Source organism: Balaenoptera musculus, chromosome 16, assembly GCF_009873245.2.
Source record: "Balaenoptera musculus isolate JJ_BM4_2016_0621 chromosome 16, mBalMus1.pri.v3, whole genome shotgun sequence".
In the NCBI taxonomy this organism is placed as follows: Eukaryota; Metazoa; Chordata; class Mammalia; order Artiodactyla; family Balaenopteridae; genus Balaenoptera; species Balaenoptera musculus.
In genome coordinates this window covers 699,626-716,071 of record NC_045800.1, presented here as the reverse complement: position 1 = coordinate 716,071, position 16,446 = coordinate 699,626, and the positions used below count along the sequence as shown (strand labels likewise).

General features: G+C 63.3%; 1 protein-coding gene across 8 annotated transcripts in view; it reads left to right on the top strand.

Annotated features, from left to right (window-relative positions):
* Nucleotides 1-16,446, top strand: part of INPP5A (inositol polyphosphate-5-phosphatase A) — a 181,357-nt gene that overhangs the window by 157,256 nt on the left and 7,655 nt on the right. For all 8 annotated transcript variants that reach the window (XM_036829047.1, XM_036829041.1, XM_036829044.1 and 5 more), the window contains 3 exons: nucleotides 2,904-2,999; nucleotides 3,092-3,166; nucleotides 9,062-9,135. In XM_036829047.1, the coding sequence (XP_036684942.1) occupies nucleotides 2,904-2,999; nucleotides 3,092-3,166; nucleotides 9,062-9,135 (245 nt within the window). The remainder of the gene's footprint in view (nucleotides 1-2,903; nucleotides 3,000-3,091; nucleotides 3,167-9,061; nucleotides 9,136-16,446) is intronic.

Below are 16,446 nucleotides of genomic sequence, written 5' to 3'. Positions count from 1 at the left end.
GAGAAAAAAAGTAGATTGGAAGTGTGTTCTGATTCCCTTTTTGCCTCTGAGGAGAGAACAAACCCGCTGGGCCGCTGGGCAGGCCTGTGACGACGGGGCACGCCCCGAATTTCTGTCCTGGCCGCCCAGGAGCTCTGTAAGACAGGCTGCGTCCCCTCAGCTCTCCTCCACACCGCGCGGCCCGCCGGCCGTTCCCGTTCCCTGCCTGCCCCCAGCCCCCCTCAGGCCCTGTCTCCACCTCTCACGCTGCCACCCGGCCTTTGCCCCCCCAGGGCCCTCCACCTGGAACCCGGCTCCATTAGCTCCGTTACATGCTCACCGTCTCTCTAGTTACCCCGACATCCAGCCCCAGGCGTGCCCCCCTGTATACGCTGCACGTCCTGGACGCCGACCACAGGTGCCCGCCGGCCCGGCCTACACTGGGTCCTTTGGAAACCTGGGGTGCGTGTCAGCTGGGGCTCATGGGGGATCCCCTTCCTCTGGGCCCAGCGTGCTGGGTCCAGACAGAAGCCGGGTCTCTGGAATCACAATAACTGGGTCTGAAGCCTGGCGAGCCATCAGTAAACACAAACTGAGATGCTTTTTTTAAATACCTACTACCTCTCGAAGTGGATGCACAGGAGAGAGCCTTACAGCTTTTATTTACCATTTGGAAGCTTAGCAATTACAATGAGAAAACGATCGGTGTGCCTCTGACCTCCACAGACGGAAACTTACCGCCCAAACTTTCCAGAAGGCGCGTCGTGACCCAGACTCTGAAACCCGCCGTGTCCCCCAGGTCAGGCTTCTCAGACTCGGAATGTTCCTGAGCAGCTCCTGGCTGATCCCAGGGCCTGTCCTCGGGTACGGGGCTGGCTGTCCGCACCCCCGCGCCCCGGTCTGGCAGAGAGGAAAGTGGGTTCTGTAAGGCGCCACTCATGGGCCTGCCTCTGGGGACCCAAGGGGCTCTGCCTGCATAGAATTTGGACCCTGGTGGGGAGCATTTGTGACGGCGGGATGGGGGCAATGGGGCAGGCAGCTCTGGGAGGAGCGGGGCCAGCTGCACGGCGCCCTGAGCCCCAGGGGTTTGTGCGGATCCAGTGGCTGTAAAACTGCGGGACTCGCAGAAAACGCTGCACACTGCACTTCTGGGCTGACACCGGCGCCGGGTCCCGCGGGCACCACCCCAGCAGCCCGTACCCCTAAACTCCAAGTGAAAAACCAGGGGCTCCGGGTGCCAGTAAGACAGTGCTGGGCCGCCTCTCCTGTGCCCTTCATGCCACCGCTGATAGTGAAATAAATCTTAGACGGCTCTTTAAGAATAACATTTGGGAAATTTTTTTCTCCTTTCAAAAGAGGAAAATGCCTTCCTGTAAGTAGGCGAGCCGGAAAGGCCCTGGCCCGGGGTTTTCTGCATGAGTGGTCACGACTGCGGATTGAAAGGCCCGGGAGGCGGGTGAATGAGGTGGCTCCTGGCGGGTGTGGGAGAGAGGCCCGAGGCACGCGGAGGCCCCTCCAAGGGCTGGGCTGGCCAGATGTTTATCCTTTGGGAGCCCGTCTGAAGTGGCGAGATAAAGCAATTTTTTTAAAAAGTTTCCAGCAGATGCCTTTGGGAGAAGACCATGAATTTCCTGAATCGCGTCCGAGAGGCTACAATGCCGTCTGCCTGCCGAGCCCTCCCCATTCACTGCGCTTAAGCCACTTAAGCGCATTAGCATCTGGATGGGGCGACCTCCTCGCCGGGGGCTGGGCAGGGTGGCCGCGCTGGCCGGATGGTCCAGGCGCTTGTTCTAATCCGGCCGTTTGAAGGCGGCCAGACTGATTTGTGACACATGAGTCCAGAAGCCACTGTGGGGGGCTTGACCTGATTAGCTGTCTGTGCTCTGAATGTCAATGCCTGTCCTGGAGCGCGCGGCCCAAGGGGGATCGGCGTCTGGGCTGCCCGGGGCCCTCGGGCCTGTTGCGGGAGGGTCCCCAACGCTGGCTGCTTTGAGCTTCTGAGCCCCGCGGCCTCTGAGCCCTGCGGCTCCGCCGTGAAGTGACCTCACGAGGGCTTCTTAGACGAAGAGGTTTTTTTTTTAAGTCAACGTTAGTTCAGTTGCGGTGGTCTTTATTTTTTTAAATAAAAATCACCTAGTGCTTTTTTAAAAACAGCCCCATCAAGGTGTAACTTACACACAAACTGAAATCCAGCTGTGACCTTGTCACCCCACCGGCCCGGCCCCCGCGGCCCCTGCTCTGCCCTCTCTGGACTCCGCGTGGATGGACTTTCCCGAAGGGAGGCGTGCGCGGCCCCGGCCTCCGCGCGTCCTCGCCGGCACTTGCTGTGCACCTGGGGCGTCTCCCGGCCCGTTTAGAGCTGTACTTCGTCTCTGCGGTGTTGGCGTGGTCAGCGCGGCCCTGCGGAGCCCCTAACTGCGCCAGGCCTCGCGGCCCCTGCGCCAGCCTCCAGCCCCGTGCTGACTGTGGGACGCGACCCTGTGTAGCCCCCGTCCTGCTGCCTTTCCTCGCCCCACACCCAGCTTGGGACAGGAAGGCTTTCCTAAAGGAGCCTGGATTTAATAGAGTTTTCAGCCTGTTGCAGTCGGCCTGCCGCCTGTGCCCTCCCGTCTGCCCCGCCGCGGCTGGTGGGCGCCCCTGCGCAGGGCCCCCGGCGTGGCCTCTGTGTCCCCCGTGCTGCCCCCGTTCACCGTCCCTCCCGCTGTGGCCGCGGAGGACCGCTGCTCACACTGTTCCCTGCGGAACCCCCGCAGGCTTCCCGGGTCCCCAGTCCTCGGGGCAGCCGGCCGGGTGCGCGGCCCCGCCGTGTCTGGAGCCGCGGGCCCCTCCACGGGAGGCGCGAGCCCCTGAGCCGAGTCGGGGAGGGGTGGAGGTGGGCAGGGGGCGTGTCTCCGGGGCCTGAGCTCCTTCCGGGTCTTTCCCAGACTCTCTGCACCAAGGCCACGATGCAGACCGTCCGGGCCGCCGACACCAACGAAGTCGTGAAGCTGATTTTCCGAGAGTCGGACAACGACCGGAAGGTGAGGCCCTGCAGGTGCGGTGGGCGCCGCGCCCTGGGGCCCCGCGGCGGGAGGGGTGGGGCCCCCCTGCTCTGACGGCCCTTCCCTGGCAGGTGATGCTCCAGCTGGAGAAGAAGCTCTTTGACTACTTCAACCAGGAGGTTTTCCGGGACGACAACGGCACCGCGGTGAGTTCTGGCATCCGACGTGCGGCTGGTCCCCCGGCAGCTGCTCTGGGGTGGCGCTGGCCCCCGGCCCCTCCCAACGCCCCCGCTTTCCCAGGACCATGGTTCCCGGTGCCGTCACAGCCTGTGGGTCGGCTTCCAAACCCTCACCCTCCCCTCACTTCTCCACTGGGCCCTTCCTGGGGGGGCGTCCTGCCGCCGGCTGGGCTGCCTGTGCCGGCCAGTGTGGCCCTCAGCACTGGGGTCCTCCCCGGTGGGAGGCAGAGGGCTAGGGGCTTTGGGTGCGGAACCCCTGGTTCAGGGCCGGCCCACAGAGGCCTGGCCTTCCTTTGGAAAGAAGAGAACCACCATGCGAATTTGCAGGGGCATCTCCGTGGCCGCGAACGCACGTGTGTGCGTGTGTGTGTGTGTGTGTGTGTGTGTGCAGAGGGAAGTATTGATATGTGTGAACGGACGCCTGCAGTTCAGACCACCCGGCGAGTGCGGTCCCTGCAGCGGGATAGCCTAGGGGGGCCTGCACCTGCGGCGCCGTTTACTTCTTGTGGGTCAGTTGGGTCTGCTTTTGACGCATTTATCCGACGCCTGTGTTGTATCGGCGCCTGAGGGCGGTCGGGACACCTGTGGGAGCCTCACCGCACGCCCAGGTGTGCCCCTGTGCCTCCCCCCTCCCGCCTCCTGGGGGCCTTTCTGCTCTTCCCACCCTGGTAAGGGGCTGTCTGTACCATTGTCCCCATTTTCAGTTCCCGGTTCACCCCACCTCTCGCCTGCTTGCCACCAAGACCGTCGTCACCCCTCAGGGACGTCTTTATCCCAAAGGCCAGGGATGGCGCTTGGACTTCAGGGCCTGCCTCCGAAGCGTCCCCCCCGGGACCACACCCCTCATGGGTCAGCTCCCTGGTCCCCCTCCGCCCCCAGCTCAGCGCTTGTGCTCTGGGCGCCCCTGAGTGGCCTGGTCACCTCCTGGGTCTTGAGTTTCCAGCTCTGGACGATGCCTCTGTCTCGCGTGTGCCTCAGGCCCCTCCGAGCACTCGCACCGGCCCGGCTGGGGGCTCCGTGCCTCCGTGCGGGAGGGCCCCTAGCTCCGTGCCAGGCGCGCAGAAGAGGGCTCACGTCTAAGGGGACGGGGGCTCTGCAGATGTCCAGCAGACTCTGCCAGCCCATCCCCGCCCTGCGTTCCTGTCCTCCCCGGAAGCCCTCGTCACCCGCCGGCCTCCCTCGCCTTGTACATTCTGCGGCTTCTGGGCCTGGACTCGCCACACGCCTGAGTCTGCCGCCCCCGGCCGCCGCCCTCCCTGCCTCCTTCCCGACCCCTGCCCCTCTGTCCACCCCCGGCCTGGAGCCCGCCCAGGGCCGGTCACACACCCACCCAGTCGGGCCCAGCTTTGGGCCCTTGGCCACCTCCCACCGCCGTCGGGTAAAGCCCGGGACCCTGACCTCTCCTCCGAGGCGCGGCTCACGCCCAGGGCCCCTGTGCTGACCCCCCACCCCTCCTCCAGCCGCACGGGGGGCACCTCTGCCCCCGCGGACGCCCCGAGCCTCCTCACGCACTTCCCCCTGCCTGTCGTGCTGCGGACACGCGTCCCCGCGGCCCGGTCCCGGCTCGGCTGCGCAGGGGGCCTCGGGTCCCCGTGAGGTGGGCTCCTGCTGTGTCCCGCAGCGCCTGGGCTCAGCACACGGCGCTCACGGCTCAGCTGCGGCCCCGCTGGGCTGGACGGGAGGCTCTGTAGGGCGCGGCCGTGTTTGGCTGCCGTCCTGTGACTTCCCAGGCCCGGAACACGTGGGGCAGGTTTGGGGACACGACGCGTTCGGTGTGCCTGTGTGGAGGTGAGGTGCCCAGGAGACTCGGGGTGCTGTCTGCTCCCTGGGCAGCCGTGCGACCCTCTGAGCTTGGAGAAGGGCGGGCGGGGTGGGCTTTGAGGGCCCCTAGCACAGAGCCAGCCCCTCGAAGCCAGGGACAGTGTGGTTACCAGGGCAAGCAGAAAGCGGAGACGCCCTGGGAGGGGAACAGTGGACGCAGAGACTGGCGCTGGGGTGGCCAGGGGGCCAGAACGTTCCGGAAGGAGCCAGGACCCTGGCGAGAAGGAAGGTCCATTATGCGAGGGAGAAACAGGGTCCTGAGGCAGGTGTGTGGGGCGGGGGCAGGGGACGGGCCACGGGGATGTCACACGTGGGTCCAGAGTCCCCGCTGCCCTCGGTTAGCACTTAGAGAATGTGTCACCACCCTGGAAACTACAGATGTCACCGTTAGACGTAAGCTCTAGTTCTGTATTTATTTACCATGTGAAACTGTGCTCCTTTAAGGTGGAGGAAAGTTAGTTTGAACATCTGGGAGAGGTTTGAGGCTGACTCAGATGAGAAGACGCAGTGGAGTCGAAGCAGAGACGAGGTCTCCACGTGGGTTCTGGAAGGCCCGCGGGCCCCGCCTGTCGGGTCAGGCATCTCCGGGGAAGAGGATGGCCTCGTGCGTCCCCCTGGTGCAGGGCCTGGGCTCAGCGGTAACTGCCCCGGCAGCTCGGCGTGTCAGTCCCACTTGGGGGGCGGGCGTCCAGACCCCCCTGGGGGACGATGAATGGCCCTCGGAGCCCGCGGAGGACGTCTCACCTTCACGCGAGACGCCCACAGCACGATGGATGCGCTGCTCCGGCCTCGGCCCCCAAATCCATCGCATCCTTGATCAGCCACCGGTCTTGTTCCCGTCTGACGGAAATTTAATTCAAGCTGGCTCTGAAAATAATTATTGTATTTTAAGAGTAGTAATCATTGGCCGGGACATGATTGAATGTGTCCATGCCTATTGACTTTTTCTATGATTTATAGCTTTGTTGAGTCGATATTCCCATCGAAATTGTATAATTAATTATAAGTGTGGCTGTCAGGGCTGCAGGATGGAGTGCCCTGGTGAGGATTTGGAGAGATTAAATTTTCTGCGGCTGTCCCAGGGCAGGGCGCGTGAGTTTTCACCGCGCTTGGCCTGTTGGATAGAGATGTTTTCTGGGTGTGTAGCAACTGCTCCAGCTCAGGGCGCATCGATTTTCCGGCCTCTTTCCCTTTATCAGCGCGGCGTCTCTGCAGTAACAGAGGAATGTGTGCAGCCGGGACAGCGCCTGACAGATACGTACGATCAGCCGGCCGCTTAATCATTGTCTACACACGCCCTACTCTGTTTCTCACTTTGTAATCAAGAAGAATGTTAAAGATACATGTGAAATTGGTTACCACTTTGTGAAAAATCTCAGAGAGGTACAGATTACCATTTCAACAGAAATGCACTGTCATTTCTAATCAGAAACACCTCACGCTGGCCTCCTGTGGCAGCAGCCGTGGCTCCAGCCCCCCATCGCTCCCGTGGACTCAGGACGTGGAGCCCTGGGGGCCGTGGGGCAGCAGGAACAGAACACAGCCCCAGGTACAAAGCGTGTAGGAAGCGCTCCACGGTAGCGAGAGTCCACAGACATCAGATAACTGAATACTTGATAAAAATTATAAGATGAGATTTAAAGGTATTGAAAATGTGAAAGAATCAGAAACATAAACAAATACCATACCCCGAAAAAAGCAGGCAGATGAAAAGGTATGAGAAGTGCTAGCAGCAGTCACTGAGGTGGAAGTCTCCACAGGTGAGTTAAGTGTCAGGACAGACGCAGCTGGACGGCGGAGCTGAGACCCCAGCGCAGCGCAGACCTTGCGGCCGCTCGGAGGCAATGCCTGGAGGCTCCAAGCGGGGCTGGAAGGCCTGGTCCTCAGGAGCTCGGCGAGTCCTGAGCCGAACGCCAAACGTGAAGACTTGAGAGCAGTCCGAGCGCCAGGTCTCCACAGGAAGGACGTTGGCAGCGGGCCTTGTGGGAGCGACAGAGCCGCCACGACCGCGGGATCGGCGGGGGGAGCGGGGAGGACGCGGCCGGGGGCGGCCCCGCGGCGGGGCCGGAGCAGCAGGAGGGAGAGCGTGCGTGCGGGGCTCTGCGGACACGCGTGTGCCCGTCACGCGGAGGACGGGGCGGGCGAGCCCGTCGGGGCGCCTCGCGGAATTACTGTGTCCGGAATGTTTCTTTTCTTCTCTCGAGAGTCTGAGTTAAATTTGGGAGAAATTGAAAGGCTTGGCAGCTCTCGGTGGGTGAGGCGCGGGCCGCTCACCGCCTGCAGGTTCCCGGGTGCTGGACCGAGTCCCCTGGGGGAGGAGGACGCCGCCAGCGTCGGGTCGGTGGCCGGTCGTCGGGGTGCCGTGGTTGCTCCTCGCCTGACCTCGCCGCCAGGCCGGCGCCTCTCCTGACGGTCGCGCCCACCTGCAGCCGCCCCGCAGCATCACGGCTGCCTTCCCGTCTGATCTGCGAAGGCCAGGAGTTCACGCTTGGGGTGTTGTGGATGAGACGTGCTCGCCGGCCTCCGGGGGGGTGTGTGCGCCTGCGAGTGTGATGTGAGGGCGTCTCCAGGCACACGTGCGTGGAAACACATGTAAGCACGGGACTGGTCCAGGCCCCACGCTCATGCTTCACACACACACACACACACACACACTTCCCCTCCATCCCCGGCACCCCTGAGGCGCTAACTCTGCAACCTTCCGGAAGCTGTTTGGCCTGGGCTGCTCCCTGGAAGTGGGGCGTGTTTCTCCTCGGTGCAGAGGCGGGGCCACTGGGGCCGCGAAGCTGAGGGCCTCCCCCGCCCCTCCCCCTCCCGCACCCACAGCTCCCGCCCTGTGCGTCCCCTCCCCCATCCCCAACCCCTTCCTCCACCCCATGCCCCTCCCCATCCTGCATCCCCACTCCTGGCCCTGCACCCCTAGGGCCCCGGCACGGCCGTCAGGGGGTGCTGAGTTGGGTGAGGTTTGCCACGGGCGCTTCTTCCCAGCAGATGTGGGCTCACAAGTGTCACCTGTGGGGTCCAGCATCCAAGCCTCGCCAGGCAGGGTCCGAGGCTCTTTGTGCCCCCGTCTCCGGGTGTCCAGGATGCTGTAGGAACCTGTGTGAGACTGAAATCAGGCAGCTGTGTCTGAAGTGGTCCCGTTTACGCAAAAGGAGCTTTGGTTTATCCCCCCACGCAGACCACAGACACCATCAAGGGCTCCTGCCGGGGGAGGTGTCAGCTCTGCCTCCCTCTGGCCGGCCGATGGCTGGCCTGGTGCACGCAGGCTCGGCGGGGAGGGCCCACATGCAGGTGGCTCAGGTAGCAGCCTGGCGCCCGGTAATTACTGCGTACACGGCACCGCTAACTGCACGCTTCGGGAGTGGTGGATGAGGTAGCGGAAGAAGAGAGGACGGGTGTGGCTTCGGGGGCCTGCACGATGCCGTGCTCCCGCACAGCTGCAGGGGACGTGAGTGATGACCGCATCCCCGGGGTGTGCGTGCCCGTGGTGGCCCGACGCTGCCAGTGCCCTTCTCTCCTGGGGGCACGGTGCCCCGGGGCGTGTGGCTCTGAAGGGTCCCTCAGGGCCAGCTCCTGTTTTTTGTCTTCCTGTGTGAGGTCAGCGCTCTTACTCTCTTGACTTAGTTTGGGCAAAACGGTGTCCCCCCTGCTGGACACTGCCTGAGGGCACCTCGGAGGCGACGCCAGTGCCCACGGCGGCTGCACCGCGTGGTCTCAGCGGAGCGAGGTGGCCCTGCGTGGCCGGTCAGCACCGGCAGTGTGGGTCCAGCGCCGGTGGCAGAGGGGCAGAGTCCGGAGCAGGCCTCGCACAGAAGGGCCTGCAGGGTGCCCCGGGTCTCTCCGGCCACACGCCCAGGGGGCCCGCCCTCGGGAGGCCTGCACGCGGCCCGGGTGATGTGCAGGGCAGGTGCTGGAGCAACGCGTGTTTCCCAGAAGTTGCAGGTCCCTGCTGCAGACAGACCCTCCCCCAGGGCTTCTCGGTGCCCCCTGGGAGGCAACCCAAAGTGACTCTCTATTTTTTTCTGTTTCTTTTTTCAGCTCTTAGAATTTGACAAGGAGCTGTCTGTCTTTAAGGACAGACTGTACGAACTGGACATCTCGTTCCCTCCCAGGTAAGGAGCGCCGCTCGCTGGGCCAGCAGGTAACTGTGCTCCTGTCCGTGCGTCGTGCCACCTGTGCCTCCTCCCCCCCTCTCCCGCACTGAGCACAGCAGGGGTCTGTTCGCTCCTTTCTCCCAACATGGCCTCTCAGATTCGCCTACGAGGGGCCCACACAGGCAGCTCTACGTTCTGGATCTTGCTGGAACCGTCGTGGGGTGGGTTTTGGTTTGGTTTGTCTGTGTTTGTCTTTCTCGGGTATGTAAGCTTTTGCTGGGTTTTGCTCTGGTGTTCATAGAGTCTTGAAATCTGCAGCAATAACAGTGCGTTCCCTCCCGACCAGCCCGGGGCTGCAGAGGGGCGGGCTGGGGGGAGAGAGACGATTACGAAGTGGCCAGGACACCGGGTGGGCGCTGGGCCCGCGGGCCCGTCTGGAAAGACACGGATGCCCCACCGCGGGCTTCTCCTCCCCGTCTCTCTCCTTTCATAGATTCCAAGTAGAAGTTCTTATCACTTGGGAGAAAATGGGCCTTGGGCAGGTTCAGGGAAGCTTTCTCAGCTAGACGGGACCTGGTGAGCAGCTGCAAGCGGGGCCGACGGCGCTGCCTGGCCCCCCTCGTCTGCGTCGGGCCTGGCAGTAAACGCGTCAGATCCACGTCAGAGGAACGGTTGGCATCCAGAACGTGCTGGGGGGCCAGGTCCTCTCAGGCTCCCTCTGAAGGTCACCCCCTGCTTCCTGGGCCACACTCCAGTGGTCAGACGTGTGCAGGCTTGAAGGGCCCCCCACCGTCCACTGGACATGGGACTCGCTGCGGGTCCAGGCTCTGGCCAAGGCGGCCGGGCGCTCGCAGCTCAGGGTCGGCGCCCAGACCAGTGGTGCGAGGTTCAGGGGCCAGAGAAGCAGGGACCTGGGCCCTTGGGGTGCCTGGTGGGCCCCCAGCAGCGGCTCCAACACCCGTGAACTCGTGACTCAGCGGCTCAGGACCAGAAGGGCGGCCCTCAGCCACGCCGTCCAGGTGCTGACCACCACGTTGCCCTCAGTCTCTGACGCTACTTTAAACGTACATATGATGTGCGGTGAACCGTGCTCCCAGGTACAGCTAAAGTCTAAAGACGTCCTGAGGTACTTGTTCAGCCCGCGCCTCCTGAGGGTAGTGCCGGGGTCCCTCCTGCTTGATCGGGGTCCAGCGCCTCTCTCAGGGCTGTGGAGCCGGCCAGGAGGGAGGGGGCCTGGGGTTGCCGAAGGCATAGCCCTGTGGACACGTGTATGCCCTGAACTGGCGTCGGCCCCTCGAGCTTCTCCCAAACGCCACAGCCTTGAAGGTCACCCAGGTGCAGGGCGCAGAAGATGCAGGCAGGACCGGCCACAGGACCTCGTGGTCCGTGCTCAGGTGGCCGAGGGGCGAGCCCCCCACCCCTAGGCAGCGGAGAGACTGGCACGTCCAGAGTCAGGAGGGACAAGTCTGCGTGGTCCAGCCAGGCCCCGGCTGGCAGTCTCCAGGAAGCACAGGCCGTCCATCCGGAAGGCGGCCGTAGCCCCGGCCTCTGAGATCCCACTGGTAGGTGGGGGTGGGCATGCTTTGGTGCCAAGCCGGAGGAACTCCAGGGAGGGCCTGGGGTTCGTCAGGGTACCTGGGGCTGCGGGCACCTCGAGGTCACCTGCGCTCAGTCTGGGGCACACCTGCCTCGGGGTTTGATGGGCTCGTGTGGCAGGAGAATGACCCCGAGAGGTCCCGCCCTCGTCCGGGAACCTGTGGACGTCCTGTGACTTTGCAGGTGCGTTAGGAACGTGCCCACACTGTATGGGCGGTGTCCTGGGCCGCGGGGCGCCCCCCGCAAGCCCGTCACAGCAGAGGTCCCCCTCTGCCTGGAGGTGGCGGCTGCCACCCGAGGGAGGTGGCCTGGGAGGGGCAGGCAGCCGGGGGCACTGGGAGGACCATCACTTTAGGGGTCAGATTTTCTCCCTTTAACTGGGAAGTAGCACTCGAAGTTTTCTGAGGTGGGAAAAATCGTGGTTTACAGACTAAATCATCGGCTCCCAAAGCTGGGGGTCCAGCTCACAGTAGGAAATACACCTGACCTGTCAGCCCCGTCACAGCCGGTGGTGCAAGACCCACCAAAGGCTCCTGAGGCCTTTCCGGCCACTGCCCGGCTCATCCATCCCTCCCCCACCGCCCAGGTCATCTCCCCCCACTGTCCCAAGTCACCCACCCCTCCCCCACTTCCTGGGTCATCCATTCCCCTCCCGCACTGCCCATCTTCCCCCTCCTCTGGTGCCTGGGTCACACCCATCCCCCTCCCTTGGCTCTGTTGCATTTTAAAACCATGTTTGTGACCATCGGGTAGAGCTCACAGCCCCCCTGGGTTGCCACGTGGGGTCTGGAGGGCTGTTCCAGACATGGGACAACGTCAGCGGAAGCAGAAGCGGGACAGCAGCAGGGACTTGGTTAGAAACGGTGGCTGTGTGGTTTGGTACCCAGATGTGTTCTCTGACTCTGCCGGAAAATAAGTGATCTCAGGCGTGCTCTGTGTGTGTGTGTGTGTGTGTGTGCAGGAGCATGAGCTCCTGTGCACACGTGTGTAGGGTGTGTGCACAGAGGATTGTGCATGGGTGTATTCACTTGTGCACACTGTGTAAGCACGTGTCCATGGATGTGGCACCGCATGGGTGTGGGTGCATGTGTGCGCAGAGTATGTGCACGTGTGTGTAGGGGTGTGTGTGTACCTGTGTGGGTGTGTGTGCAGGATGTATGCGTTCGGATTATAGACTGATTGTATGTGTTTGTGCAGTGCATGGGTTTGTGTGTGTGCATATAGTATCCACACATGCACGAATATGGGTGTGCACACGTTGGAGTGTACGTACATGGTGTGGGTGTACACGTGTGCATGCAGAGTTGTACGCATACGTGGTTGCATGTGCACACGTGTGGGTATGTGGGTGTATGTGCATGGGTGTGTGCAGTGTGTCTTGGGGTGGGGGTGGGTTGTGTATGCACATGTGCACGGTGTGTGTATGCATGGGCCTACTTGTGTGTGCGTGTGTAAGTACATGGCTGTGTACAGGTGTGCATTGCAGAGGTGTGGGTATGTGTGTGAGCTGTGTTTGCACATGTACATGGTATGTGCACATATGAGCGAATAGGTGTTTGCACGTACATGGGTGTTTATGTGGGGGGGTGTGCGTGAGCTTGTGTGCAGTTCGTGCGTGTGGTGCAAAACTCGAGTGTATGCGTGTATGCGTGTGTGCTTCCTGGGTGTATGCATTGCCTGCCTGGGTGGGTGTGTTGCTGGGGTGTGCAGGGGGCGTCCTCTGTGCACAGCTGCCAGCCGAGGGCCATCTCCCGCTCTTGGAAGCTGTCGGGGGCTTCTGGCCTGGAGCGGTTTCCCTGCAGACCGTCCGTCTACCGCTTCTCTCCGAGCTGAGGGGTGGGAGCTGCCGAGAAGCCGCCTGAGGAGCCTGGCGCCGGGGCTGCCCTGGTCCTGCGCGGGGAGGGGCAGGCGGGGGGAGGTGGGCAGGGGCGGCGCCCGTCGCGTCCCGTGTGCCCAGCGTCCCCGCCCTGGACGGAGGCAGGGAGTCTGCCGGGGTGCCCGCCAGCTGCGCATCCTGCCCACGGGGCCGTCCTGCGTCCAGGCTCCACCACGCTGCCCTGTTCGAGGTGGAAAGGCGGAACCTCCCGGTTCTGTTTCTACTGGTGAGGCTGAGCCCCGTGGGGACCTTTCCGGAAGCCGCGCTGGTCAATGAGGGACACCACGTCTGCGTTTGTCTGCGTGGCCTCGGGCAGGGCGGGGTGTGCATGTGGCAGTCACAGAGAAGGGCCACGCCAGCCCCTTCCCACACTCCCAAGGCCCGTGTCATCCTCACGACTCCGTTCTGTGAAAACGGCCCTTCCCTCCCACGTGGGCCAGGCGGTCGGGACAAAGGTGCGTGGGCTCCGAGGCTGTGGGCCCTCGCTCGTGGCTCTGGGCGTTTGTGGGGACGGTCTGTGCCTCACTGGCTGCCGGACTCTGGCACCTCCTGGGGGCGGGGGGGGTGTGGACAGTGTCCATTCAAGGGGCAGTGGGCACCCCAGGCCGTCGTGCCTGTCCTCACCCAGCTTTCCTCTCTGTGAGGCCTGTTTGCTCCAGCTTGTCAGCCAGGGAATTAGCAAGAGCCATGGGCATCCCAGGTGCCAACGGGCAGTGCCACGGGAGCAGGGTGTCCTGAGCGGCATCCTCTGGCCGTCGCACCTGGTTTTCAGAACCTTTCTGCGCCTTTGACTTTGTTATCCAAGCAGTGGACTCAGTGCAAACTGGCTGTGGAGTCCTGGTCCCCGTCCTGGTGGAGGCGAGCTCTCAGCTGCTGGGGGCCAGGGGCTGGGGGTGGGGTCAGTGCAGAGCCTGGAGTGGGGGCCACCGTGCCCCCCGTGGCTCCAGCCTGTGGCTAATCGCATACCCGGGACAGTCCTCAGAGATGCTTGAGCAGACAGGTCTCCTACGGAGAGCGAGGGGGGCGGGGGGGTGTTTCTTGAGCAGAGGCGTTCGTGACTGTTCTCCACGGGCTAACAGAACTCCACTCCTAATGGATTGTAAGTCAATGCTGTGTGTCCCTTTGCTGGAAGAGGTGCTAATATTTCAGGCGTTTGTAGAGCCTTCAGTTCTCGTTCTTCTCAGCCTCGGGCACAGTTTTGCACCTTCGCGAGGGACAACCACGAAGTGACCGGCGGGGTGGGGTAGAGGCAGGGAGCGCGGCCAGGCCAGGCTAGTGGGCGCAGGGGGTGCCCGCCACAGAGACCCTCCAGGCCCCACCCTGCGCTCCAGATGACGCCCGCCAACCCCGAGTGGCCACGGACGGCGCTCGGGACCAGGCCAAATGAAGGCCTTTAACACCACGTGGTGTTTCCACGTGCTGGTGACATAAAAAGCTTTAAGCTCGTGCTCAGAATAACTGGTGGGCAAAGAGCGCGAAGCTGGCGCTGGCGTGAGCCGTGCCCGCCTGGTCTGTCTGTGTGCGCGGCCTCGAGGGGCTGCAGAGCCGACCGCGAGGCTGGTTGTGTGCAGTGGACAAGGCGACGGTCAGCTTTCCGCGTCCTGCGCTGTCATGATGGCCACCCTCCCTGCCCTCGGCCCAGCGTCCGCCGGCGGCTCCCACTCTCAACCCGGATTTGGGCCGATCGCGGGAGCCCCCCCTTGCCTCTCCCCAGGAAGGCCCCGCGTGAGTGGCAGTGATCTGGGACGCCCCAGAGGTGACCACCAAAGCCAGTCCTGTGCATTCAGCAGGGAGTTTCTAACGTAGAGTGTCATTCTGAGTTACTGTCGTTGGTTTTAAAATAAAGAGATCAAAGTATGAAGACGAGGCGGCTTAGCTGCCTTTTCCACTAACGCGGTGGCAGCAGGCTTCCCGCGGTGTGGAACCCTCCCCCAGCCCTGCACGCGGCCCTGCCCTGGACCCAAGTCCCTGTGGAGCGCTGCCGCCCACCCGCGCCCTCGGAACCGCCCCCGCCACCGCAGGAAGCCTCCCGTCCCTGAGGCTCGAGAATTCCCAGAGGTGGCGGATGCGCCCCACACGCTCCCCTCCCGTCCCACTGACTCCTAAACTGTGTCTCCCAGGCCTGAGATTCAATCAAGGAAGCATTCGTGCGGCTTTGCCTGGGTGGGGCTGAGGAGGGGGCCGCCCCCAACACCGTGACAACAGCAAGTGGCGTCTCCGTGTAATCGCGAACATAGAGCTCACCTTCCAGCCCCTGACAGGGTCTCGGGCCCCTGGGGGTCCACACGTCACGGCCGAGAACTCCCCAAACCTGGAAGTAACCAAGACGCCACCTTTAACAGAGAGACGTTGGCTGCTGAAGCGGCCGGAGCCCTGCGCCCCGCGGGCCTGGGAGCAGCGGGAGCCAGGGGGCCGGGCTGCTGCGTGTGGCGCGGGAGCCGCCGCGGGGTGGGGGCTGCTGCACCCCCCGCGCCTGTGGCCCTGCGCGACACGTGTGCCCCAGAGGGAAGCTGACCGGGGAGGTGGACAGACGCGCAGTCAGAGTACACACCTCGCCAGAGAAAAGTCACACCTTCCCAAGGACGGACGAAAACGCTCCACGGTGGGAAGGAGGTTTTTACTGGGCAAATTAATTACAGAAAAAGATCCAGCGGGAGCTTTCGAAAAAGACAAAAATGTATATAACACAGGGACAAAATGTACCACCCGGCTCTGGCCAGAGAAGGCTGTCTCTCTTCAGTGGATACATTTATTTTTATAGTAAAGATTCGGAGGTGCTTTTCAGACTTCTCTTTGGGCCATAATTCAACTTTGGACCATCTGTAGATTCCTGTCTGTAACGATAAATATAAAACGGTGACACTTGGACAAGAAGGCTGAGCTCCCTGCTGTGTGCCCGGCCTTGTTCTTGGGAAGGGAGCCAGGAAGCTTGTCCAGCTGGTCTCCGAGCCCCGGGTGGACATGGCCCACACGGAGGCACGGGGACAAGCTCTGAGGGGCAGAGGGCCAGGGCACCGGTTACTCGGGAAGCCGCCGGTCACCCCACGGGGACGCTGCGGGCACCTGTGTCCACAGAGCCGGGTCAGCTCTACGGCTCTGACCACGGGCCCCTCCTGGCCCCTTGGCCCCGAGCTCCTCCTCCCCACGACAGTGTGAATGTTATTGCCCAGCTCAGGTGCAGCTTCCTTCCGCCTCCTTTTCTTTCCCAAGAGTCTCAGGTGTTTGGAAACTGAGTTCCTGCACAACCACTGCCTGCCGGCCTCCGGGGCTGTCATGCACGGGTGGACGGTCCGCCAATTCGCCGGCCGCGTGGGCCCGTCCGCCCTCAGCAGGGCCGTGACTTGGGGACACTCGCGTTCTCCCCGCACGAGAAGCCCAGGAGGGTCCCCCGCAGCACGCCCAATTCTCCGCCTCCCGCTTCGGTGAGAACTGGGCCTGTCTGGCCAGGTTGTTCAGGGGCCCCCGCCCCCTCCACCCTCGGGCTCCTCCTGAGCCCGCGTCTCTCGCGCACGACGGCCGGCCCTGCGGAGTCGGGCGGCCGGCACAGTGGGCCTTTGTGCCTTCCCGGCCTGGCTGCTGGCCTCGGGCCCTGGTAACACCGCCCGCCTGCCCGCCGCTCAGATGCAGGCCGAGCCTTGTCGGCAGCGCCCTGGCACAGGGGCCGCTTGCCCACATCCTGCATCCTGCGGGAAGGAGCCCGAGGGGCTGGGAGGACAGGTGGGCGATTGTTAGCTTTATCTCAGGGCCACTGGTTGCGGCGGTCACTCCCCACCACGCGGGGCCAGGCCGGCGGCTCGTCCCTTGTCCCCGCCCTGTGCAGCGTTTGCTTTCAGGTAAGTTCGCGCGCGCAGCGAGCA